The sequence below is a fragment of the Gobius niger genome (genome assembly GCF_951799975.1).
Source record: "Gobius niger genome assembly, chromosome: 19".
NCBI classification, from domain to species: Eukaryota; Metazoa; Chordata; class Actinopteri; order Gobiiformes; family Gobiidae; genus Gobius; species Gobius niger.
This window is the reverse complement of record NC_136870.1, coordinates 29,292,353-29,317,170: the sequence shown is the minus strand read 5'-3', so window position 1 is coordinate 29,317,170 and position 24,818 is coordinate 29,292,353. Positions and strand designations below refer to the sequence as shown.

At 42.6% G+C, this 24,818-nt stretch overlaps 3 protein-coding genes across 8 annotated transcripts in view; 2 read left to right on the top strand and 1 right to left on the bottom strand.

The window, feature by feature from the left end:
• LOC306978808 (uncharacterized protein) overlaps nucleotides 1-7,153 on the top strand; it is a gene marked incomplete at both ends in the record, with an annotated part of 43,966 nt that extends 36,813 nt beyond the window's left edge. Inside the window, 2 exons of the mRNA XM_079577488.1 lie at nucleotides 3-371; nucleotides 7,076-7,153. Coding sequence (XP_079433614.1) covers nucleotides 3-371; nucleotides 7,076-7,153 — 447 coding nt within the window. The remainder of the gene's footprint in view (nucleotides 1-2; nucleotides 372-7,075) is intronic.
• Nucleotides 7,083-12,088, top strand: LOC306978776 (Golgi apparatus membrane protein TVP23 homolog B-like). The gene is made up of 6 exons (XM_079577444.1): nucleotides 7,083-7,149; nucleotides 9,204-9,348; nucleotides 9,488-9,577; nucleotides 10,023-10,142; nucleotides 11,788-11,916; nucleotides 11,984-12,088. Exons 2-6 carry the CDS (start codon nucleotides 9,301-9,303, stop codon nucleotides 12,008-12,010), a joined length of 414 nt encoding a protein of 137 aa, XP_079433570.1. The 5' UTR covers nucleotides 7,083-7,149; nucleotides 9,204-9,300; the 3' UTR covers nucleotides 12,011-12,088.
• Nucleotides 12,089-12,392: 304 nt separating this feature from the next.
• exoc7 (exocyst complex component 7) overlaps nucleotides 12,393-24,818 on the bottom strand; it is a 30,477-nt gene continuing 18,051 nt past the window's right edge. For 3 of the 6 annotated variants that reach the window (XM_079577421.1, XM_079577422.1, XM_079577425.1), the window contains 13 exons: nucleotides 23,235-23,380; nucleotides 20,609-20,761; nucleotides 20,408-20,506; nucleotides 19,788-19,850; nucleotides 19,646-19,712; nucleotides 15,022-15,060; nucleotides 14,848-14,910; nucleotides 14,532-14,652; nucleotides 13,893-13,988; nucleotides 13,723-13,786; nucleotides 13,614-13,655; nucleotides 13,053-13,186; nucleotides 12,393-12,534 (listed from right to left, as the gene is read on the bottom strand). In XM_079577421.1, the coding sequence (XP_079433547.1) occupies nucleotides 12,432-12,534; nucleotides 13,053-13,186; nucleotides 13,614-13,655; nucleotides 13,723-13,786; nucleotides 13,893-13,988; nucleotides 14,532-14,652; nucleotides 14,848-14,910; nucleotides 15,022-15,060; nucleotides 19,646-19,712; nucleotides 19,788-19,850; nucleotides 20,408-20,506; nucleotides 20,609-20,761; nucleotides 23,235-23,380 (1,190 nt within the window). In that variant the 3' untranslated portion in view covers nucleotides 12,393-12,431. The remainder of the gene's footprint in view (nucleotides 12,535-13,052; nucleotides 13,187-13,613; nucleotides 13,656-13,722; nucleotides 13,787-13,892; nucleotides 13,989-14,531; nucleotides 14,653-14,847; nucleotides 14,911-15,021; nucleotides 15,061-19,645; nucleotides 19,713-19,787; nucleotides 19,851-20,407; nucleotides 20,507-20,608; nucleotides 20,762-23,234; nucleotides 23,381-24,818) is intronic. The other 3 variants (XM_079577423.1, XM_079577424.1, XM_079577426.1) reach the window with 1 other exon arrangement.

Genomic DNA, 24,818 nt, shown 5'->3' with positions numbered 1-24,818 from the left:
AGCGGGGGGGGCGTCTGCGTTTCTACGGGCTGCGGGCCGGCGCCATGGCCACCGGCGGCGCCATGGCCACCGGCGGCGGCGGCGGCGGCGGCCATGGCGGCCATGGCGAGGACGAGCTCACGCTGCTGCACGAGTTCAGGGCGGAGTTCCGCGAGCCGCTTTATCCCGCCTTCTGGCTGCCCAAGAAGGAGAACGCCGTGACGCTGGTGCCGCCCGGCGAGCCCCTGAAGAGCCCCGCCTCCTCGCCGCCCAGCACGCCGCCAAGCTCCGCCCTCAACCCCGCCCCTGCTCCAAACGCCCCCCAGACCAACAACAACAACAACAACAACAACAACAACAACAACAACAATAATGACTCCAAAACTACTGCTGTTACGAGATTTACTGTTACTAATACTAATACTACTAATACTACTACTACTACTACTACTACTGCTAAAAGTACTGCTACTGCTACTGCTAAAAGTACTGCTACTGCTGAAAGTACTACTACTGCTGAAAGTACTGCTGATACTGCAGTTAAAGAGGCAGTGACTGAGGGAAGCAAAGAGTGAAGTTGAGTTTAAGCTGCAGGGAAACACATGTAAACAAGCCCCGCCCTCAGTCCCTATTGTACATGTTTTAGTAGCAGAGGAACCCTGCGCAGACAAAGGGAGACCCCGCCCAGCTGGAGGTCCCGGGTTCGATTCCCACCTGGACGAGGCCTGTGTGGAGTTGTTCTCCCCGTGTGTGTGAGGTTCCCCGACCACTAAAAACATGTACAATAGGTGAATCCTCCAGCCTGGGTCCAAGGCCGTGGGAACCCAGGGTGCTGAGGGCGCTGCAGCACCCCCTGGTGGGTAGTTTGTGAAGTGCAGGCAATATTAAGCCCTGAACTCCCACCTGAACCGAGCACATTTTCTCCAGCTTTACCCCAATCCAAAAGCTTCTGGAGAAAAGGTGTGAAAAAAGCAACAAAACTGAGACGAAAACAAGGATGAAAATGTGACAAAAAGTGAGAAAACATCGACGAAAAAATGACAAAAAATGGAAAAAAAAAATACGAAAAATGAGATAATTTGACAAAAATTTGAGAAAAAATCAAGAAAAAAATGTGAATATTTTGACGAAAAAGTGACTAAAAATTTAGAAAAAATGACAAAAATTGACAAAAATGTGATGAATATTTGACACAAAATTACTAAAAATGTGACAAAAAAAATGACCAAAATTTGATAAAAAACAATTGCCGAAAAAAAATATGATAAAAAATTACACAAATTTAACAAAAAATGACAAAAAATTTACAAAAAATGTGAAAAAAAATTGATAAAAATTTGAGCAAAAAATGACAAAAAAGTGACAAAAATCAGTTGAAAACCCGACAAAAAAATGCTGGAAATAAAATGTGACGTGAGGAAAAGGCTCCTCTCGGTTCAGGCGGGAGTTCAGAGGTTAAAAGTTCACGTTTAACCCACATGTTTTAAGAATGAAAGTGACCGGAAAAACCTCACAGTGTTTTAGCACAAAATACAAACTTTACTGGATAAACGATGTTACAACTCAGAACAACTGAAAATGAGTCTTCAGACCTGGAGGACTGAGTGTATTTGAAGTCTTAGTTTAACCCCTTAACTCCCACCTGAACCGAGCACATTTTCTCCTGCTTTACCTCAATCCAAAAGCTTCTGGAACAAAGGTGTGAAAATAGCAACAAAACTGAGACGAAAACAAGGATGAAAATGTGACAAAAGTGAGAAAAAATGGCCGAAAAAGTGACACAACTTGTACAAAAAATGACAAAAATATGACCAAAAAGTAAGAAAAATTTGATGAAAAAATTTGAAAAAAATGACAAAAATTGATAAAAAATGGAAAAAAAAATTGACGAAAATTTGAGAAAAAATCGAGAAAAAAATGTGAATATTTTGACGAAAAAGTGACTAAAAATTTAGAAAAATTGACAAAAATTTGATCAAAAATGGACCAAAAAGTGACAAAAAAAAATAGAACAAATGACAAAAATGTGACAAAAAAAATTACAAAAATTTGATAAAAACAATTGAGAAACATTTGACGAAAAAATTTAGGAAAAATGGACGAAAAAGTGAAAAGAATGTGACAAAAATGAGTCGACTGCCCGACAAAAAAAAGTGATGAAAAAAAAATCTGCCGTGAGGAAAAAGATCAGTTTAGTTTTGTAGGTCTTTCAAATGAGGCGTTACACTGGCCTACAGGATTTGGGTAAAGCTGAACTGGAGTTAAGAGGTTAATAAACAGGATTTATGCAGGAAAAGTATTTTGGGGGTACGTTCTGTCCCTCAGCGCCCCCTCACTAAAACATCTTCCCACGGCTCTGGACGACACGTTTCCCCACGGGGACAAAACAAACAGCACCGGGCCGAGAGCCGACCCCTGTGGGACCCCCTCGCTCCAAACAGGCCTCACTTCTCTGGGACCTGTCGGTAAATCTGTGGACGAACTCTGAGGGAAGTGTGAGGTTTAAACTTCCCTACGGGGACGATAAAGTAAACAAACAAACAAACAAACAACGACCCCAAACAGAGTAAACTGATCAAAAGAGAGACGTAGGGGGCGCCAGCGAGCAGCTTCACTTTCATGTCTTTACATTTATGTTTTGTTTCCCTGCAGCGTCTCCACTTCAGGTTTAAAACGGTTTAAGTTTGAACTAAACTAAAAACGAGACAAAGAAAAAAAAACTACTGAACAAAAGAAACGCGAGAGTTTTTATTTAAGGCGTTTTTGTGCAACGACGACGAGGATTTACCGTCTTTCTGTAGCGACGATATTTAAGGTTTCTGTGTGGACGTGGTGTTACTGAATATACTGTGAGTGTCCTCCAGGGGGCGCTGTATACTGTGAGTGTCCTCCAGGGGGCGCTGCCTGCTGTATACTGTGAGTGTCCTCCAGGGGGCGCTGTCTGCTGTTTGTGCCAAATGAATCTTGTTTACATGTTACACACGGGTTCTTTTTCTGGGTCAAATGTAAATAAATAAGAAAAACTCAAACTGTTACTGAAATAAAACACATTCACACGTGAAGTTTCCACGTTTATTTATGTCCAGATTTAACGGCTTTAGGAAAGTTTTTACAATATTCACCCCTTAACTCCCACCTGAGATAAGGGTGAAAAAAGCAGCGAAAATATCAACAAAACTGAGACAAAAACAATGATGGAAATGTGACAAAAAAGTGATGAAAAATTATGAAAAAATGATAAAAAATTACAAAAATTTGACAAAAAATAATAAAAAATTGATTAAAAAATTTAAGATTTTTTTTTTTAAATTTGACAAAAAAATGACAAAAAATTGTTAAAAAATGGACCAGAAAATGACAAAAATGACAAAAAAATGATGAAAAAACTGCAAAATTGACACAAAAAAATGACAAAAAAAGACAAAAATTCGACAAAAAATTGTAAAAAAATTGACAAAAAAATGTGACAAAAAAATGACGAAACAATGATGAAAAAATGACGAAAAAAAAATCAAAAATTGACAAAAAAATGAGAAAAAAAGACAAAAAAATGACAAAAATTTGATAAAAAATTGACAAAAAATGACAAAAAATTGACAAAAAAATGATGAAAAAAGACAAAAAAAAATGACAAAAAATTGACAAAAATTTGACAAAAATTCGACAAAAAATTGTTACAAAATTGACAAAAAAATTCAAAAATTGACGAAAAATGATGAAAAAAGACAAAAAAATTACAAAAAATTGTTTAAAAATTGACCAAAAAATGAGAAAAAAAGACAAAAAAAAATGAGAAAAATTTGACAAAAAAAGACAAAAAAATATGAGAAAAATTTGACAAAAATTGACAAAAAATTGTTACAAAATTGACAAAGAAATGACAAAAAAATGACAAAAAAAAGACAAAAAAAAAGACGAAAAAATGACAACAAAATTACTAAAATGTGATAAAAATTTGACAAAAAAATTACTAAAAAAGTTACAAATATGAGTTAATACCCAAAAAAAAATGATGGAAAGAAAATGTGCTGACGTGAGGAAAAAGCTCCTCTCAGTTCAGGCGGGAGTTAACAGGTTAAACTTTATTGAACAAACAAACCACAAAAGATAAAAACATGAACATGGATCTGTTTCTTATGGTTCTAATATTTACTGAGCTTTTCCCCGAAACGTAATAATAATAATCCTCCTGAGGGCCGCAGGTTCTGCTGGGCGGCCGGGTTTGGCCCGCGGGCCTGACGTTGCTGACCCTGCTTTAAACCCCTTCACTCCCACCTGGAGCACAGTTTCTCCAGTTTGGCTTTACCCCAATCCAAAAGCTTCTGGAAAAAAGCTGTGGAAATAGCAACAAAACTGAGACGAAAACAATGATGGAAATGTGACAAAAAAGTGACAAAAATTTGATTAAAAAAATGATAAAAAAAATGATGAAAAATTGATAAAAAATTACAAAAAAAATGACCAAAAATTACAAAAATTTGATAAAAAAATTGATGAAAAAATGATGAAAAATTGATTAAAAATGACCAAAAAATTGACAAAAAAATGACAAAAAATGACAAAAAAAATGACAAAAATTTGACAAAAAAAATGACTAAAATTTGACAAAAAAAGGAGAAAAATATGACAAAAAAAGGAGAAAAATATGACAAAAAAAGGAGAAAAATATGACAAAAAAAGGAGAAAAATATGACAAAAAAAGGAGAAAAATATGACAAAAAAAGGAGAAAAATATGACAAAAAAAGGAGAAAAATATGACAAAAAAAGGAGAAAAATATGACAAAAAAAGGAGAAAAATATGACAAAAAAAGGAGAAAAATATGACAAAAAAAGGAGAAAAATATGACAAAAAAAGGAGAAAAATATGACAAAAAAAGGAGAAAAATATGACAAAATGTTACAAAAAAATGATGAAAAAATGATGAAAAAATGATGAAAAAGTGTCAAAAATGTCACAAAAATGTGACAAAAAAGTGTCAAAAATGTCACAAAAATGTGACAAAAAAATGACAAAAATGTGGCAAAAAAATGACAAAAATGTGACAAAAATGAGTTGAATACCCAACAAAAAAAGGATGGAAAAAGATCCTCTCTTAAAACATAAACAAGACGCTGATAAAAGAAAGTCTTGGATTATGATAAAATAATAATAGTAACATGACTAAACAAAGCAAATCAAACAATCCACGCCTGAAGCTGTGACGTCATCCGCAAACCCGGAAGTCGGCGTCATCACAGCTTCATCATGTTAACGGGCGTAAGTGTCTTAAATCCTCTCATTTCAGTCCTTTTCTTTAATGTTCGGGATAATAAACGATGACACTGAGGTCAGGATGTGTATCTTTAAGTGTCACGTGGTTTGCGTGTGTCTAGTCCCGCAAAAAGACGTTTTAAAGGCGCTGTTTACGTGGCGCTATGCTAATGCTAATGCTAAGCTAACGCTGGGATTTCCTCGACTTTTTCGTTTATAAAATGGCTTTAGTTCATTGTTGTTTTGAAGCAGATGAGGTTTAGACTCGGGCCGAGGCTGGAGCAGCTCTGGCCGAGTCTGAGCCGCAGGTTTGAGGCAGAATGTTAAGATTAAAGAGGAGAAAAGGCTTTAAATGTGAAGGTTTGTGACGAAACTGTTTCTGTTGTTAGCTGCTAATAACATGTAAAACACTTTCGTTAAAGGTCAGGACAGTGAGAAAATAAGGTCAATACATGAAGTTTGACCAAGTCGTGTCTAACAAAGGGATAAAGAGGCAGAAAATAACAAAACCTACGAAAAAAAGACGAAAACATGACAGAAAAGTTTTCCGTTTTGTAGGTGTTAGATTTTAATCGAGCGATACTTTTGGTCAGTGCTGGATCGTCTGCTGTGAGTTTGTATAGATCTATGAGTCGGTTTGTCTAAAAATACAAATAATCCTAATCCTTAAGGTTTAACCCCTTAACTCCCACCTGAACCGAGTGCATTTTCTCCAGTTTGGCTTTACCCCAATCCAAAAGCTTCTGGGAAAAAGGTGAGAGAATGGAGACAGAACTGAGACGAAAACAGTGATGGAAATGTGACAAAAAAGTGACGAAAAATGGATGGAAAAAATTACAAAAATGTGACAAAAAATTTCAAAAAAATTATAAAAAATTGACAAAAATGTGACAAAAAAATGACCAAAAAAATGATAAAAAAGTGACAAAAAAATGATAAAAAAGTGACAAAAAAATGACAAAAAAGTGACAAAAAAATGACAAAAATGTGACAAAAATGTGACAAAAATGTGACAAAAAATTGATTAAAAAATGACAAAAATGTGACAAAAAAATGATAAAAAAGTGACAAAAAATTGATTTAAAAAAATGACAAAAAAATTGACGAAAAAATGACCAAAAAAGTTTTTAAAAAATGAGTTGAATACGATTGATGATACGATGATACGATCCGATGACATGAGGAAAAAGCTCCTCTGGGTTCAGGCGGGAGTTCAGAGGTTTAACCATCTGGCCCTGACCTTAATGTGTGTCATGATATCTCAGGTTTTCACAGCAGACTGTCCCTCTGGACCATCTCGCACTAACCTTTAAGTTTTGGGTCAAACTGAGAAGATGCTTAAAGGCGAAAGGTCAGAGGTGAACTTAAAGGAACATTCAGCGTTTTCCATCTCAGATCTTCCCTGAGCTCAGACGAGTTGATCCGTCTGGTCTTTGTGGACGAACGTGGTCGTTTCTAACTTCTGTAGGAAAACACTGGGAGAGGCCGAATGCTAACGACACCTTTGGTCTTTTTGCGTGACTGAGCGCACGCACAAAGAGCAGACGGGTCCACATGAACTCGTCTAAGCTCAGGGAAGATCAGATCTCAGGCTGGAGAAACACTGAGGTCAGAGGTTAAACTGTGTCACAACGTTTCATTCATCTGAGCTTTATTCATGTTTCAGTTTGAGCTTCTCAGATTAAAGAGAAAGTCTTTATTGAACAGAAGCTGACGTGAGTTCAGGACAGACGGAAACTTCCTGTGATGAATAAACACATGAGAAGTGTCTTTGGGGGAAGAGGCGGAAGTTTCTGTCTCTGAGGAAACATCACGACACAAACATGTGAACGTTTCTCTTCCAGGACAACGACGAGGACGTGTCTCTGTTCGACGCAGAGGAGGATTCTGGGAAACGGAGTCAGAAAGGACGAGTGAAGTGAGTCTTCTTCACATGTGGTTCCTCCTGTGGTTCCTCCTGTGGTTCCTCCTGTGGTTCCTCCTGTGGTTCCTCCTGTGGTTCCTCCTGTGGTTCCTCTTGTCTCTGACCTGTGGTTCCTCCTGTCTCTGACCTGTGGTTCCTCCTGTCTCTGACCTGTGGTTCCTCCTGTCTCTGACCTGTGGTTCCTCCTGTCTCTGACCTGTGGTTCCTCTTGTCTCTGACCTGTGGTTCCTCCTGTGGTTCCTCTTGTCTCTGACCTGTGGTTCCTCCTGTGGTTCCTCCTGTCTCTGACCTGTGGTTCCTCTTGTCTCTGACCTGTGGTTCCTCTTGTCACTGACCTGTGGTTCCTCCTGTCTCTGACCTGTGGTTCCTCCTGTCTCTGACCTGTGGTTCCTCCTGTCTCTGACCTGTGGTTCCTCCTGTCTCTGACCTGTGGTTCCTCCTGTCTCTGACCTGTGGTTCCTCTTGTCTCTGACCTGTGGTTCCTCTTGTCACTGACCTGTGGTTCCTCCTGTCTCTGACCTGTGGTTCCTCCTGTCTCTGACCTGTGGTTCCTCTTGTCTCTGACCTGTGGTTCCTCCTGTCTCTGACCTGTGGTTCCTCCTGTCTCTGACCTGTGGTTCCTCCTGTCTCTGACCTGTGGTTCCTCCTGTCTCTGACCTGTGGTTCCTCCTGTCTCTGACCTGTGGTTCCTCTTGTCTCTGACCTGTGGTTCCTCCTGTGGTTCCTCTTGTCTCTGACCTGTGGTTCCTCCTGTGGTTCCTCCTGTCTCTGACCTGTGGTTCCTCTTGTCTCTGACCTGTGGTTCCTCTTGTCACTGACCTGTGGTTCCTCCTGTGGTTCCTCCTGTCTCTGACCTGTGGTTCCTCCTGTGGTTCCTCCTGTCTCTGACCTGTGGTTCCTCCTGTGGTTCCTCCTGTCTCTGACCTGTGGTTCCTCCTGTCTCTGACCTGTGGTTCCTCCTGTCTCTGACCTGTGGTTCCTCCTGTCTCTGACCTGTGGTTCCTCCTGTCTCTGACCTGTGGTTCCTCCTGTCTCTGACCTGTGGTTCCTCCTGTCTCTGACCTGTGGTTCCTCCTGTGGTTCCTCCTGTGGTTCCTCCTGTCTCTGACCTGTGGTTCCTCTTGTCTCTGACCTGTGGTTCCTCCTGTGGTTCCTCCTGTGGTTCCTCCTGTCACTGACCTGTGGTTCCTCCTGTGGTTCCTCCTGTCTCTGACCTGTGGTTCCTCTTGTCTCTGACCTGTGGTTCCTCCTGTGGTTCCTCCTGTCTCTGACCTGTGGTTCCTCCTGTGGTTCCTCCTGTCTCTGACCTGTGGTTCCTCTTGTCTCTGACCTGTGGTTCCTCTTGTCACTGACCTGTGGTTCCTCTTGTCACTGACCTGTGGTTCCTCTTGTCACTGACCTGTGGTTCCTCCTGTGGTTCCTCCTGTCTCTGACCTGTGGTTCCTCCTGTGGTTCCTCCTGTCTCTGACCTGTGGTTCCTCCTGTGGTTCCTCCTGTCTCTGACCTGTGGTTCCTCCTGTCTCTGACCTGTGGTTCCTCCTGTGGTTCCTCCTGTGGTTCCTCCTGTCTCTGACCTGTGGTTCCTCTTGTCTCTGACCTGTGGTTCCTCCTGTGGTTCCTCCTGTGGTTCCTCCTGTCACTGACCTGTGGTTCCTCCTGTGGTTCCTCCTGTCTCTGACCTGTGGTTCCTCCTGTGGTTCCTCTTGTCTCTGACCTGTGGTTCCTCCTGTCTCTGACCTGTGGTTCCTCCTGTCTCTGACCTGTGGTTCCTCCTGTCTCTGACCTGTGGTTCCTCCTGTGGTTCCTCCTGTCTCTGACCTGTGGTTCCTCCTGTGGTTCCTCCTGTCTCTGACCTGTGGTTCCTCCTGTGGTTCCTCCTGTGGTTCCTCCTGTGGTTCCTCCTGTGGTTCCTCCTGTCTCTGACCTGTGGTTCCTCCTGTCTCTGACCTGTGGTTCCTCCTGTGGTTCCTCCTGTGGTTCCTCCTGTGGTTCCTCCTGTGGTTCCTCTTGTCTCTGACCTGTGGTTCCTCCTGTGGTTCCTCCCGCAGACACCCGGTGGCGCTGTGCTTCCTGCTGCTGTTCCGGGTGACTGCTCTGCTGGTGTATCTGTTCTGTGAGATCTTCGGGGCCAGTTCCATCTCCTCCATGGTCTGCATCATCCTGCTGCTGTCGGCCGACTTCTGGACCGTCAAGGTACCACCACCACAGTCACCATGTAACAGGAGGCCCTGAGGAGGCTCCTTCAGCATCTGCAGGACCTGCTGATGCTCCTCAGGGGACACAGAGGCTGACCTTTGACCTTCTGATTAATAATAACATTGTTGTTTGTCAGAACATCAGTGGGCGCCTCCTGGTCGGGCTGCGCTGGTGGAACCAGGTGGACGACGACGGGCAGAGCAGATGGGTCTTTGAGTCCAGGAAGGTCAGGATTATACTAGAACTAAACTAAACTTAACTTAACCAGACTAACCTAAACGTAACCAGACTAAACCAAACCAAACCAGACTAAAGTAAACCAGACTAAACATAACATGTTTATGATCTGCGGTTTGAAAACCATGACAGGAAACCTGTGACATGTGTCGTCAGGTCATGTGACTGGCCTGGTCAGGTCATGTGACTGGTCTGGTCATGTGACTGGTCGGGTCATGTGACTGGTCGGGTCACGTGACTGGTCTGATCATGTGACTGGCCTGGTCATGTGACTGGTCTGGTCATGTGACTGGTCGGGTCTGGTCATGTGACTGGTCTGGTCACGTGACTGGTCGGGTCATGTGACTGGTCTGGTCGGGTCATGTGACTGGTCGGGTCATGTGACTGGTCGGGTCATGTGACTGGTCGGGTCATGTGACCACTTCCTGTTTCAGGGCGCGGCCGTGAAGTCGGACTCGGAGTCTCGGCTCTTCTGGCTCAGTTTGGTGATCGTCCCGGTGATCTGGTCCATCCTCTGCTTCACCTGCCTCATCTACTTCAGGATCAAGTGGCTGGTGAGTCTGGGACGCCATCAGAGTACCCCCCAGAGTGCCCCCCAGAGTACCCCCAGTACCCCAGAGTACCCCCCAGTACCCCACACAGTACCACAGAGTACCCCCCAGAGTACCCCCCAGAGTACCCCCCACAGCACCCCCCACAGTACCCCAGAGTACCCCACTCCAGCCCGTGGTGGTTCTTTACATGTAGTTCCTGCTCTGTTTCAGCCCTTAATGGTTCTTTACATGTAGTTCCTGCTCTGTTTCAGCCTGTGGTGGTTCTTTACATGTAGTTCCTGTTCTGTTTCAGCCTTTAATGGTTCTTTACATGTAGTTCCTGCTCTGTTTCAGTCTTTAATGGTTCTTTACATGTAGTTCCTGTTCTGTTTCAGCCTTTAATGGTTCTTTACATGTAGTTCCTGCTCTGTTTCAGCCCTTAATGGTTCTTTACATGTAGTTCCTGCTCTGTTTCAGCCTTTAATGGTTCTTTACATGTAGTTCCTGGTCTGTTTCAGCCTTTAATGGTTCTTTACATGTAGTTCCTGCTCTGTTTCAGCCTTTAATGGTTCTTTACATGTAGTTCCTGCTCTGTTTCAGCCTTTAATGGTTCTTTACATGTAGTTCCTGCTCTGTCTCAGCCTTTAATGGTTCTTTACATGTAGTTCCTGCTCTGTTTCAGCCTTTAATGGTTCTTTACATGTAGTTCCTGGTCTGTTTCAGCCTTTAATGGTTCTTTACATGTAGTTCCTGTTCTGTTTCAGCCTTTAATGGTTCTTTACATGTAGTTCCTGTTCTGTCTCAGCCCTTAATGGTTCTTTACATGTAGTTCCTGTTCTGTTTCAGCCTTTAATGGTTCTTTACATGTAGTTCCTGTTCTGTTTCAGCCTTTAATGGTTCTTTACATGTAGTTCCTGTTCTGTCTCAGCCTTTAATGGTTCTTTACATGTAGTTCCTGTTCTGTTTCAGCCTTTAATGGTTCTTTACATGTAGTTCCTGCTCTGTTTCAGCCTTTAATGGTTCTTTACATGTAGTTCCTGTTCTGTTTCAGCCTTTAATGGTTCTTTACATGTAGTTCCTGTTCTGTTTCAGCCTTTAATGGTTCTTTACATGTAGTTCCTGTTCTGTTTCAGCCTTTAATGGTTCTTTACATGTAGTTCCTGTTCTGTTTCAGCCTTTAATGGTTCTTTACATGTAGTTCCTGCTCTGTTTCAGCCTTTAATGGTTCTTTACATGTAGTTCCTGTTCTGTTTCAGCCTTTAATGGTTCTTTACATGTAGTTCCTGCTCTGTTTCAGCCTGTGGTGGTTCTTTACATGTAGTTCCTGGTCTGTTTCAGCCTTTAATGGTTCTTTACATGTAGTTCCTGTTCTGTTTCAGCCTTTAATGGTTCTTTACATGTAGTTCCTGTTCTGTCTCAGCCCTTAATGGTTCTTTACATGTAGTTCCTGCTCTGTTTCAGCCCGTGGTGGTTCTTTACATGTAGTTCCTGCTCTGTTTCAGCCTGTGGTGGTTCTTTACATGTAGTTCCTGGTCTGTTTCAGCCTTTAATGGTTCTTTACATGTAGTTCCTGTTCTGTCTCAGCCTTTAATGGTTCTTTACATGTAGTTCCTGTTCTGTTTCAGCCCGTGGTGGTTCTTTACATGTAGTTCCTGGTCTGTTTCAGCCCGTGGTCGTCATGGCCGTGGTTCTGAACGGAGCGAACCTTTACGGTTACGTCAAGTGTAAATTCGGGAGCAAAACCAGCCTCAAAACCGTGGCCACCAATTACTTCGGACGCCAGTTCCTGAAACAGGTCCGGTTTCTCCGCTTTAGTTCCCGTTTGTTCCTCGGCTTCTCTGACGTTTCTCTGTTTTTTTCAGGCTTTGTCCAAAGAAGAGGAGTCGTAACTGGATCGTTTTTCTGCAGTTTGTTTGTTTGTTTGTTTGTTTTAGCCTCAGATTAACCCGGACGTCGCCGTGTAAATATGTACAGACGGAGCTTCTTTATTAAAGTATTTCTAACAACGGTTTAACGTGTTCATGTTTGTACAAAAACATTTAAAATAATAAACAGTAACGTCGTGTTTTCATAGATTTATTTCATCAATGATTTCAACAGAAAAACAAACAAAATGTGCTTTTTCCTCTTTAGTCTCAGAGTCAGACTCAGTAAAACAGGATTATTGGACTTTTCTGGTTATAATCTCTGGGACAGTTTTTGTTTCATGTGGAAAAGTCCAGTTCATTCATTTGTTACATGAGGATGAGGATGATGATGAGGATGATGAGGAGGATGAGGATGAAGATGAGGAGGTTCCTGTGATGAAGCTCAGGCCGAGGTGTCGAACAGCCGCTCGATCATCTCCTCCACCTCCTCCGGCCGGTATTTGTGATACTTCTCGGGGTTTTTGGTGAAGGAAATGTTGGCACATCTGGAGGAGAAACAGAGGTTTGAACATCTGTACAGCTGTGGAGGAATGAGGGGAAAATAACTTTACCCAAATCTAAGACTTTGGAACCGGGTTATACCACGTTTTGTTTCAAATGATGCGCGACAGCGACACTGCTGCTGGTTTTAGATGTGGGTAAAGCTGAACTGGAGAAAATGCACCGGGTGGGCGGGGCCTGTGTGTCAGGTTAAAGTGGGCGGGGCCTGTCACCTGTGCAGAAAGGCCCTGTGTGTGTCGGGTTAAAGTGGGCGGGGCTGTGTTAGGTTAAAGTGGGCGGGGCCTGTCACCTGTGTAGAAAGGCCCTGTGTGTGTCGGGTTACAGTGGGCGGGGTTAGGTCAAAGTGGGCGGGGCCTGTCACCTGTGCAGAAAGGCCCTGTGTGTCGGGTTACAGTGGGCGGGGCTGTGTCAGAGTGGGCGGGGCCTGTCACCTGTGTAGAAAGGCCCTGTGTGTGTCGGGTTACAGTGGGCGGGGCTGTGTCAGGTGGGCGGGGCATATCACCTGTGTAGGAAGGCCCTGTAAGCCGCAGACACCGCTCGCTTCTGCTCGTGGCGGATGAAGTCTCTCTGCTCTTTGTCGGGGACGGCCCAGAACTTCTGGATCCGGCAGAGCTCCTCCAGACCCTCGTTAAAGCCCTGAGGAGACACCAGCAGAGGGACGGGTTAGCTCCTCCAGACCCTCGTTAAAGCCCTGAGGAAACACCAGCAGAGGGACGGGTTAGCTCCTCCAGACCCTCGTTAAAGCCCTGAGGAAACACCAGCAGAGGGACGGGTTAGCTCCTCCAGACCCTCGTTAAAGCCCTGAGGAAACACCAGCAGAGGGACGGGTTAGCTCCTCCAGACCCTCGTTAAAGCCCTGAGGAAACACCAGCAGAGGGACGGGTTAGCTCCTCCAGACCCTCGTTAAAGCCCTGAGGAGACACCAGCAGAGGGACGGGTTAGCTCCTCCAGACCCTCGTTAAAGCCCTGAGGAGACACCAGCAGAGGGACGGGTTTCTGGTACAGGTCCCGGTGAAGGTCCGGAGATGGACTGAACCTCGGGGAGCAGTTACACCACACTGACCTTGAACTTGTCCTTCACGACCTGCCGCTCTTTGTCCTTCAGCTGAAACACAAGGAGAGACTTTCAGCAGAGCATCTTTACACCTGTGAACGTGGCGTCTGAGTCTGACCTTGGTTCCAGCCTGCAGCACCGGCAGGTTCTTATCCGTCAGGTGCTCAGTCACTTTCATCCAGCTGCAGAGGAACAGAGGAACATAGAGGAACACAGAGGAACATAGAGGAACATTAGCATCTCAATCAGAACAACCTCCACCATCTCCATCTGCACGTGTATAGTGACCTGCGCTGGTAGGTGAGGATCTGCTGCTCGATGAGTTCTCTGTAGGAGTTTTCTGCTCTTTTCTGAGTCACCGTCACCAACTGGATCAGCTCCGACCTGAAACCCAAACACCAGGAGACACTGAAGCAACGGCCCAGGTCTAAAGCAGGTCCAGAGTGGGTTTAAGGCAGGTCTACAGCAGGTCTACAGCAGGTCTACAGTGGGTCTAAAGCAGATCTAAAGCAGGTCTACAGCAGGTCTACAGCAGGTCTACAGCAGGTCTACAGCAGGTCTACAGCAGGTCCAGAGTGGGTCTACAGCAGGTCTACAGCAGGTCTACAGCAGGTCTACAGCAGGTCTACAGCAGGTCCAGAGTGGGTCTACAGCAGGTCTACAGCAGGTCTACAGCAGGTCTAAAGCAGGTCTACAGCAGGACTACAGCAGGACTACAGCAGGTCTACAGAGGGTCTACAGAGGGTCTACAGCAGGTCTACAGAGGGTCTACAGCAGGTCTACAGAGGGTCTACAGCAGGTCTACAGCAGGTCTACAGCAGGTCTACAGCAGGTCTACAGCAGGTCTACAGCAGGTCTAAAGCAGGTCTACAGCAGGACTACAGCAGGTCTACAGCAGGTCTACAGAGGGTCTACAGCAGGACTTACTTCTCCAGGCTCTTCAGGATGTAGTTGTAGTTGTTGTGGAGGAAGATGGCGCTCAGAGCCTGATCTTCATAAACTTTGGATTTGGACAAAAGGTTGAGCTGCAGATTTCCCAGAACTTTACCTGAAACATGCGTTTAAACGAGTTACACTAAAAACATCTCCATTTTGTGTATATGTGTATATATATATATTTGTGTATATGTATATTTGTGTATATGTATATTTGTGTATATGTATATTTGTGTATATGTATATTTGTGTATATGTGTATAAATGTGTATATATATTTGTATATATATGTGTATCTGAGACTCACAGATGTAGGAGCTGAGCAGACGTTTGTTGAAGTCGGAGGTGTAGCTGCTGGAGGAAGAACTCTCTGAAAGAGAAAAACTCCATTAAAGCCACAGAAAGGTGAGAGGAGGCGGGACTCGGACAGACGGGCCAATGACGAGGGGACAGGGATACGAACGGACCAATGAGGCCTTACCTCGGGGGTCCAGGGGGATGTTGTAAGTGTCGCCCAAAACTGAGCGAAGCAGCGGAAAAAGCAAAGAAACGGGAGATAAAGGAGGAAGAGTTAGAGCAGCAGCAGAACCACCAGGTCTGACCCCCCCACGCCGGGTCTGACCCCCCCCCCACACGCCGAGTCTGACCCCCCCCCCCCAGGAAAACCACCAGGTCTGACAACCCCCCCCCCCCCCCCCCCCACGCCAGGTCTGACCCCCCCACGCCGGGTCTGACCCCCCCACGCCGGGTCTGACCCCCCCACGCCGGGTCTGACCCCCCCCCCACGACGGGTCTGACCCCCCCACGCCGGGTCTGACCCCCCCCCCACGACGGGTCTGACCCCCCCAGAGGAAAACCACCAGGTCTGACCCCCCCCCCCACACCAGGTCTGACCCCCCCCAGAGGAAAACCACCGGGTCTGACCCCCCCCACAGGAAAACCACCGGGTCTGACCCCCCCCCCACGCCGGGTCTGACCCCCCCCGCAGGAAAACAACCAGGTCTGACCCCCCCCCCCCCCCCCCCACGCCGGGTCTGACCCCCCCCCCCACGCCGGGTCTGACCCCCCCAGAGGAAAACCACCAGGTCTGACCCCCCCCACAGGAAAACCACCGGGTCTGACCCCCCCCCCCCCCGCAGGAAAACAACCAGGTCTGACCCCCCCCCCCCCCCACGCCGGGTCTGACCCCCCCCCCCCACAGGAAAACCTGTGCTGCGTCCGAAACAAGCAGATTGGTCAGAGCTCTTACGCCAAACCGGATGTGCGTCAGTTAGGAAGGAGTTAGGAAAAGGAGCCTCGATGCTAACTAGCATAGCCACATTAGCATAGGGACCTCTGGTGCTAACTATCATAGCCACATTAGCATAGGGACCTCTGGTGCTAACTATCATAGCCACTTTAGCATAGGGACCTCTGATGCTAACTATCATAGTCACTTTAGCATAGGGACCTCTGATGCTAACTATCATAGCCACTTTAGCATAGGGACCTCTGATGCTAACTATCATAGCCACTTTAGCATAGGGACCTCTGGTGCTAACTATCATAGCCACTTTAGCATAGGGACCTCTGATGCTAACTATCATAGTCACTTTAGCATAGGGACCTCTGATGCTAACTATCATAGCCACTTTAGCATAGGGACCTCTGGTGCTAACTATCATAGCCACTTTAGCATAGGGACCTCTGGTGCTAACTATCATAGCCACTTTAGCATAGGGACCTCTGATGCTAACTATCATAGCCACTTTAGCATAGGGACCTCTGATGCTAACTATCATAGCCACTTTAGCATAGGGACCTCTGATGCTAACTATCATAGCCACTTTAGCATAGGGACCTCTGGTGCTAACTATCATAGCCACTTTAGCATAGGGACCTCTGATGCTAACTATCATAGCCACTGTAGCATAGGGACCTCTGATGCTAACTATCATAGCCACTTTAGCATAGGGACCTCTGATGCTAACTATCATAGCCACTTTAGCATAGGGACCTCTGATGCTAACTATCATAGCCACTTTAGCATAGGGACCTCTGATGCTAACTATCATAGCCACTGTAGCATAGGGACCTCTGATGCTAACTATCATAGCCACTTTAGCATAGGGACCTCTGGTGCTAACTATCATAGCCACTTTAGCATAGGGACCTCTGATGCTAACTATCATAGCCACTTTAGCATAGGGACCTCTGATGCTAACTATCATAGCCACTTTAGCATAGGGACCTCTGATGCTAACTATCATAGCCACTTTAGCATAGGGACCTCTGATGCTAACTATCATAGCCACTTTAGCATAGGGACCTCTGATGCTAACTATCATAGCCACTTTAGCATAGGGACCTCTGGTGCTAACTATCATAGCCACTTTAGCATAAGGACCTCTGATGCTAACTATCATAGCCACTTTAGCATAGGGACCTCTGATGCTAACTATCATAGCCACTTTAGCATAGGGACCTCTGATGCTAACTATCATAGCCACTTTAGCATCGGGACCTCTGATGCTAACTATCATAGCCACTTTAGCATAGAGACCTCTAATGCTAACTATCATAGCCACTTTAGCATAGGGACCTCTGATGCTAACTATCATAGCCACTTTAGCATAGGGACCTCTGATGCTAACTATCATAGCCACTTTAGCATAGGGACCTCTGATGCTAACTATCATAGCCACTTTAGCATAGGGACCTCTGATGCTAACTATCATAGCCACTTTAGCATAGGGACCTCTGGTGCTAACTATCATAGCCACTTTAGCATAGGGACCTCTGATGCTAACTATCATAGCCACTGTAGCATAGGGACCTCTGATGCTAACTATCATAGCCACTTTAGCATAGGGACCTGTGATGCTAACTATCATAGCCACTTTAGCATAGGGACGTCTGATGCTAACTATCATAGCCACTTTAGCATAGGGACCTCTGATGCTAACTATCATAGCCACTTTAGCATAGGGACCTCTAATGCTAACTATCATAGCCACTTTAGCATAGGGACCTCTGATGCTAACTATCATAGCCACTTTAGCATAGGGACCTCTGATGCTAACTATCATAGCCACTTTAGCATAGGGACCTCTGATGCTAACTATCATAGCCACTTTAGCATAGGGACCTCTAATGCTAACTATCATAGCCACTTTAGCATAGGGACCTCTGATGCTAACTATCATAGCCACTTTAGCATAGGGACCTCTGATGCTAACTATCATAGCCACTTTAGCATAGGGACCTCTGATGCTAACTATCATAGCCACTTTAGCATAGGGACCTCTGATGCTAACTATCATAGCCACTTTAGCATAGGGACCTCTGGTGCTAACTATCATAGCCACTTTAGCATAGGGACCTCTGGTGCTAACTATCATAGCCACTTTAGCATAGGGACCTCTGGTGCTAACTATCATAGCCACTTTAGCATAGGGACCTCTGATGCTAACTATCATAGCCACTTTAGCATAGGGACCTCTGATGCTAACTATCATAGCCACTTTAGCATAGGGACCTCTGGTGCTAACTATCATAGCCACTTTAGCATAGGGACCTCTGATGCTAACTATCATAGCCACTTTAGCATAGGGACCTCTGGTGCTAACTATCATAGCCACTTTAGCATAGGGACCTCTGGTGCTAACTATCATAGCCACTTTAGCATAGGGACCTCTGGTGCTAACTATCATAGCCACTTTAGCATAGGGACCTCTGATGCTAACTATCATAGCCACTTTAGCATAGGGACCTCTGGTGCTAACTATCATAGCCACTTTAGCATAGGGACCTCTGATGCTAACTATCATAGCCACTTTAGCATAGGGACCTCTGGTGCTAACTATCATAGCCACTTTAGCATAGGGACCTCTGATGCTAACTATCATAGCCACTTTAGCATAGGGACCTCTGATGCTAACTATCATAGCCACTTTAGCATAGGGACCTCTGATGCTAACTATCATAGCCACTTTAGCATAGGGACCTCTGGTGCTAACTATCATAGCCACTTTAGCATAGGGACCTCTGGTGCTAACTATCATAGCCACTTTAGCATAGGGACCTCTGATGCTAACTATCATAGCCACTTTAGCATAGGGACCTCTGGTGCTAACTATCATAGCCACTTTAGCATAGGGACCTCTGGTGCTAACTATCATAGCCACTTTAGCATAGGGACCTCTGATGCTAACTATCATAGCCACTTTAGCATAGGGACCTCTGGTGCTAACTATCATAGCCACTTTAGCATAGGGACCTCTGATGCTAACTATCATAGCCACTTTAGCATAGGGACCTCTGGTGCTAACTATCATAGCCACTTTAGCATAGGGACCTCTGATGCTAACTATCATAGCCACTTTAGCATAGGGACCTCTGATGCTAACTATCATAGCCACTTTAGCATAGGGACCTCTGGTGCTAACTAACCGGTGATTAGGAGCTATGTGCCATCCCATAAGCCACTGCGCTGGCAGCCCTGTTTCCCTGGGTTTGGCCTGTAAGGCAGCTCTGTTTCCCTGAGTTTGGCCTGTAAGGCAGACCTGTATCCCTGGGTTTGGTCTGTAAGGCAGCTCTGTTTCCCTGGGTTTGGCCTGTAAGGCAGACCTGTATCCCTGAGTTTGGCCTGTAAGGCAGACCTGTTTCCCTGAGTTTGGCCTGTAAGGCAGACCTGTTTCCCTGGGTTTGGCCTGTAAGGCAGCTCTGTTTCCCTGGGTTTGGCCTGTAAGGCAGCTCTGTTTCCCTGGGTTTGGTCTGTAAGGCAGCTCTGTTTCCCTGGGTTTGGCCTGTAAGGCAGCTCTGTTTCCCTGGGTTTGGTCTGTAAGGCAGCTCTGTTTCCCTGGGTTTGGCCTGTAAGGCAGACCTGTTTCCCTGGGTTTGGCCTGTAAGGCAGACCTGGCAGCTCTGTTTCCCTGGGTTTGGCCTGTAAGGCAGACCTGGCAGCTCTGTTTCCCTGGGTTTGGCCTGTAAGGCAGCTCTGTTTCCCTGGGTTTGGCCTGTGAGGCAGACCTGGCAGCTCTGCAGCAGAGTCAGATCATTAGCAGAAAGACACAGGAGTTAAAGGTAGTTAAAGAGCAGCTCAGATGATCCGTGTGAGGCAGAACCTTGTGACGCCAACATGGCCCCGGCCGTCTCATGGAAGTCCAGGAGCTGCTGCAGGAACAGGATGGCCTGCAGCACAGAGCAGGGTCACCACATGAGGAGCATTATTCAGATATTAGTACAAGTATTAGTATTACTCCTTACGTTGCTGGTGAGTTCGTGGACGGTTCCGTCTTTGGGCATGTTGTATTCTTTGTCTGGATCATTCTGAAAACCACAGCACACGAGTCAAAGCTGAAATCCTCCCTGACGGTAATGCACAGAACAACCACAGGGCGGCGCCAAAGGTCAGGATCTACAGGCTTTATCTGTAACACTGGACACACTGTTGGAGCCGAAGTCTGAGCTGATGCTGAATCCAAAGATCTGGAACTTCACATCTGTGTGTTTTAGTACATCACTTATAAACACTAATACATACAATTACAATTACAATAAAAAACGTCTGATTTAGTTTTTAGTTGTAACCCGGTGTGTTTTTTCAGGGGAAACGCTCGTAAAACAAAAACGATCCCTTTAGATTTTCATAAATGTTCACGAGGGAAAGAAAACACAAAGAAAAACACTCTTCGCTTTTGGGGGAAACAGAAACTTCCGACTTCAGGGTGAAAGTCCTGAGCTCTGAGTGAGAGGAGGCATCAACACACAAACAATACAGTAAACAATAAAACTCATTATAACGTAAATAATAATGTAAATAATAACCTAAACAATAAAGTAAAAGACTAAAGTAAATAACGTGAATAATAATGAGTGTGCTGGACCTTGATGCTGTCGGCGAACTCCTCCAGGGCTTTGGCGCCGATGGTTTCCATGGAGCTGATGAGGGCGGGCAGTTTGTTCTTGGTGCTGGCGGCCGTGCCCTGGACACAGACACGGGGTTACTGTGGCAGCTATGGCAGTAGGACTCGTCGCAGTACTCGTCGCAGTACTTGTCGTAGTACTCGTAGTAGTACATGCAGTACCTGCAGCGTGTGGTCGAAGTCCGCCTTGTTGAGCTTGAGGTGGCGCAGGATGGGGAAGATGGTGAGAACGGCCGAGTAGTCGTGGCGGAGAATGGCCCGACGCGCCGCCGACACGATGTTATCCCCCTCCAGCATCAGGTTATCCAGCGCCTCCTGCAGGACGAGGCGGGAAACACACAACATGCTGGCTTTATTTTGAAAATGCCGCAAATTTAAGAATTTTATTTTGAAAACATTACAAATTTAAGAATTTTATTTTAAAAACATCACAAATTTAAGAATTTTATTTTGAAAACACTACAAATTTAAGGATTTTATTTTGAAAATATCACAAATTTAAAGTTTATTTTAAAAACATCACAAATTTAAGAATTTTATTTTGAAAATGCCACCAATTTAAGGATTTTATTTTGAAAATATCACAAATTTAAGGATTTTATTTTGAAAATATCACATATGTAAGAATTTTATTTTGAAAACATCACAAATTTAAGAATTTTATTTTGAAAACATCACAAATTTAAGGATTTTATTTTGAAAACATCACAAATATAAGAATTTTATTTTGAAAATGCCACCAATTTAAGAATTTTATTTTGAAAATATCACAAATTTAAGAATTTTATTTTGAAAATATCACAAATTTAAGGATTTTATTTTGAAAATATCACAAATATAAGAATTTTATTTTGAAAACATCACATATATAAGAATTTTATTTTGAAAATATCACAAATTTAAGAATTTTATTTTGAAAATATCACAAATTTAAGAATTTTATTTTGAAAATATCACAAATTTAAGAATTTTATTTTGAAAACACTACAAATTTAAGGATTTTATTTTGAAAATATCACAAATATAAGAATTTCATTTTGAAAATATCACAAATTTAAGAATTTTATTTTGAAAACAATACAAATTTAAGGATTTCATTTTGAAAACATCACAAATTTAAGAATTTTATTTTGAAAACATCACAAATTTAAGGATTTCATTTTGAAAATATCACAAATTTAAGGATTTCATTTTGAAAATATCACAAATTTAAGAATTTTATTTTGAAAATATCACAAATTTAAGAATTTTATTTTGAAAACACTACAGATTTAAGGATTTTATTTTGAAAATATCACAAATATAAGAATTTCATTTTGAAAATATCACAAATTTAAGAATTTTATTTTGAAAACACTACAAATTTAAGAATTTTATTTTGAAAACATCACAAATTTAAGGATTTCATTTTGAAAACATCACAAATTTAAGAATTTTATTTTGAAAACATCACAAATTTAAGAATTTTATTTTGAAAACATCACAAATTTAAGGATTTTATTTTGAAAACATCACAAATTTAAGGATTTCATTTTGAAAACATCACAAATTTAAGGATTTCATTTTGAAAATATCACAAATTTAAGAATTTTATTTTGAAAATATCACAAATTTAAGAATTTTATTTTGAAATCACAAATTTAAGAATTTTATTTGAAAATATCACAAATTTAAGAATTATATTTTGAAAACACTACAAATTTAAGAATTTTATTTTGAAAATATCACAAATTTAAGAATTTTATTTTGAAATCACAAATTTAAGGCTTTTATTTTGAAAATATAAATTAAAGAATTTCATTTTGAAAACATCACAAATTTAAGAATTTTATTTTGAAAACATCACAAATTTAAGGATTTCATTTTGAAAACATCACAAATTTAAGGATTTCATTTTGAAAATATCACAAATTTAAGGATTTTATTTTGAAAACATCACAAATTTAAGGATTTCATTTTGAAAACATCACAAATTTAAGGATTTCATTTTGAAAATATCACAAATTTAAGAATTTTATTTTGAAAATATCACAAATTTAAGAATTATATTTTGAAAACACTACAAATTTAAGAATTTTATTTTGAAAATATCACAAATTTAAGAATTTTATTTTGAAATCACAAATTTAAGGCTTTTATTTTGAAAATATAAATTAAAGAATTTCATTTTGAAAACATCACAAATTTAAGAATTTTATTTTGAAAACATCACAAATTTAAGGATTTCATTTTGAAAACATCACAAATTTAAGGATTTCATTTTGAAAATATCACAAATTTAAGAATTTTATTTTGAAAATATCACAAATTTAAGAATTTTATTTTGAAATCACAAATTTAAGAATTTTATTTTGAAATCACAAATTTAAGAATTTTATTTTGAAAATATCACAAATTTAAGAATCATATTTTGAAATCATAAATTTAAGAATTTTATTTTGAAATCACAAATTTAAGAATTTTATTTTGAAAATATCACAAATTTAAGAATTATATTTTGAAAACATCACAAATTGTATTTTGTAAATGCCACAAATTTAAGGCTTTTATTTTGAGAATATAAATTAAAGAATTTTATTTTGAAAATATCACAAATTTAAAGCTCATATTTTGAAAACACCATAAATTTAAGGCTTGCAGATGGAGTCACCTGTATAAAGGGTGGGGTTTGCAGAGGGAGTCACCAGTATAAAGGGTGGGGTATGAGGGAGTCACCTGGATAAAGGGTGGGGTTTGCAGTATAAAGGGTGGGGTTTGCTGTATAAAGGGTGGGGCATGAGGGAGTCACCTGGATGAGCGAGTCGAAGGTCTTCTTCTGGTGATGTTCTGGGATGACCTCACAGAGCAGGGAGTACTCGCTCTGGGCCAGCTTCACGAAGGCGCTGATGCAGTGGATGTACGAGTCGATCTCTATGTCCAGCACGTCGTCTTTGCCTTCGCACACACACACACAGGCACGCGTCACAAACACGGCAACAACACGCCCAAAACACGCCCACAACACGCCGACAACTTCATCTTAAAACATCCCATGATGAACAGGAAACACATTGACTTATTTTGGCTAACAAATAAAGTATTACATTAGAGAAAATTATTTTAACTTATCCTTCAATAAATGACAGATAAACATTGTCATTTTGAACTCCACATTTATCGTCTGTTCATTTATTGACATTTTTCCTCATGTTATTGAATGTTAACATGAACCATTTAGAACAAGGCAGTGTAGTTAAAGGGGGGGTTTTATTCAAGCTTTCCATCATGTTATTCTGTCACTCCCTCATTAAAAACATGGCTGAAGTGTTGCCTTGGCACATTCACGTATTTCTGAGTAATCTGTAAAAACTCTGATGGCGGCCATTTTAGGGATAGGTTTGCCTGAGTCCTCCTAGGAACGCCCCCACCTCCTGGAGACGCCTCCGAGCTTTGGTCACCAGCCGAGTAACCAACCACTGCTCCTCAGCAGAACCCCCTCCCCACTGATGCCACAGACAGCGTGTGGAGGGGGCGTGTCTAAAGGCTCAGAGGTTCTTAAAGAGACAGAGGCCTATTTCAAGACATTCACTACAGCCATTTTGAGAGAGACATTTTATACAAGGCAGTTATTCTAATTTACTGCATTTACAGACCAACAGAAGGTTTGTCATCATTGTAGTGTGAGATAGACTGGTGCTATGGGACTGACAAAAGCAGAACACCCCCTCTTTAAATCAGAACACCCCCTCATTAATTTGTAAAGGAGTATTTTCAGGAACACTTTTGGATGTGAGGGATTGGGGGAACACTCTCATTAGACACCATTATATCAGATACATTTTTTGCCGGATCCTCCTAAATATTTCCCAGATCCTTTACCCTGAAAATAATTGAATTGGGGGAATGCGTTCCCCCAAACAGAGGATCAGATTAAGCACTGGAACAAGGGTTTTCTGAGACTCATGTTATGATAAGATTCAGTGGCATCAGGTTAGGGGGCGCTGAGAGACAAAATGTTACCCCCAAAACGCTTTTTCTGCACATATTTCCTATTTATTAACCTCTTACCCTCCGCCTTAACCGAGCGCAGTTTCTCCAGTTCGGCTTTACCCAAATCTAACAAGTTCTCACCTGGCACTTTCAGCCTATTAGAGCAGAGTAACGCCTCATAGTCAAGACATGCGCATTGCTGCCTCGTTGTTCACTTTTTCACATTCTTTTTCATCTCAGTTTGACACATTTTTGTTGTTTTTTGTCACATTTTTTATTTATATTTTTGTTACATTTTTATTTATTTTTTGTCACATTTTTTTGTTTTTTTTGTCACATTTTTATTTATTTTTTGTCAATTTTTTTTATTTATTTTTTGTCACATTTTTATTCGTTTTTTGTC

Bases quoted from the DNA above. Each gene is read 5' to 3' on its own strand.
- LOC306978776 (XM_079577444.1), top strand. From the start codon at position 9,301: ATGGTCTGCATCATCCTGCTGCTGTCGGCCGACTTCTGGACCGTCAAG. The intron at 9,578-10,022 runs GTCAGGATTATA...TTCCTGTTTCAG, and splicing joins GGGTCTTTGAGTCCAGGAAG to GGCGCGGCCGTGAAGTCGGA. The intron at 10,143-11,787 runs GTGAGTCTGGGA...GGTCTGTTTCAG, and splicing joins ACTTCAGGATCAAGTGGCTG to CCCGTGGTCGTCATGGCCGT.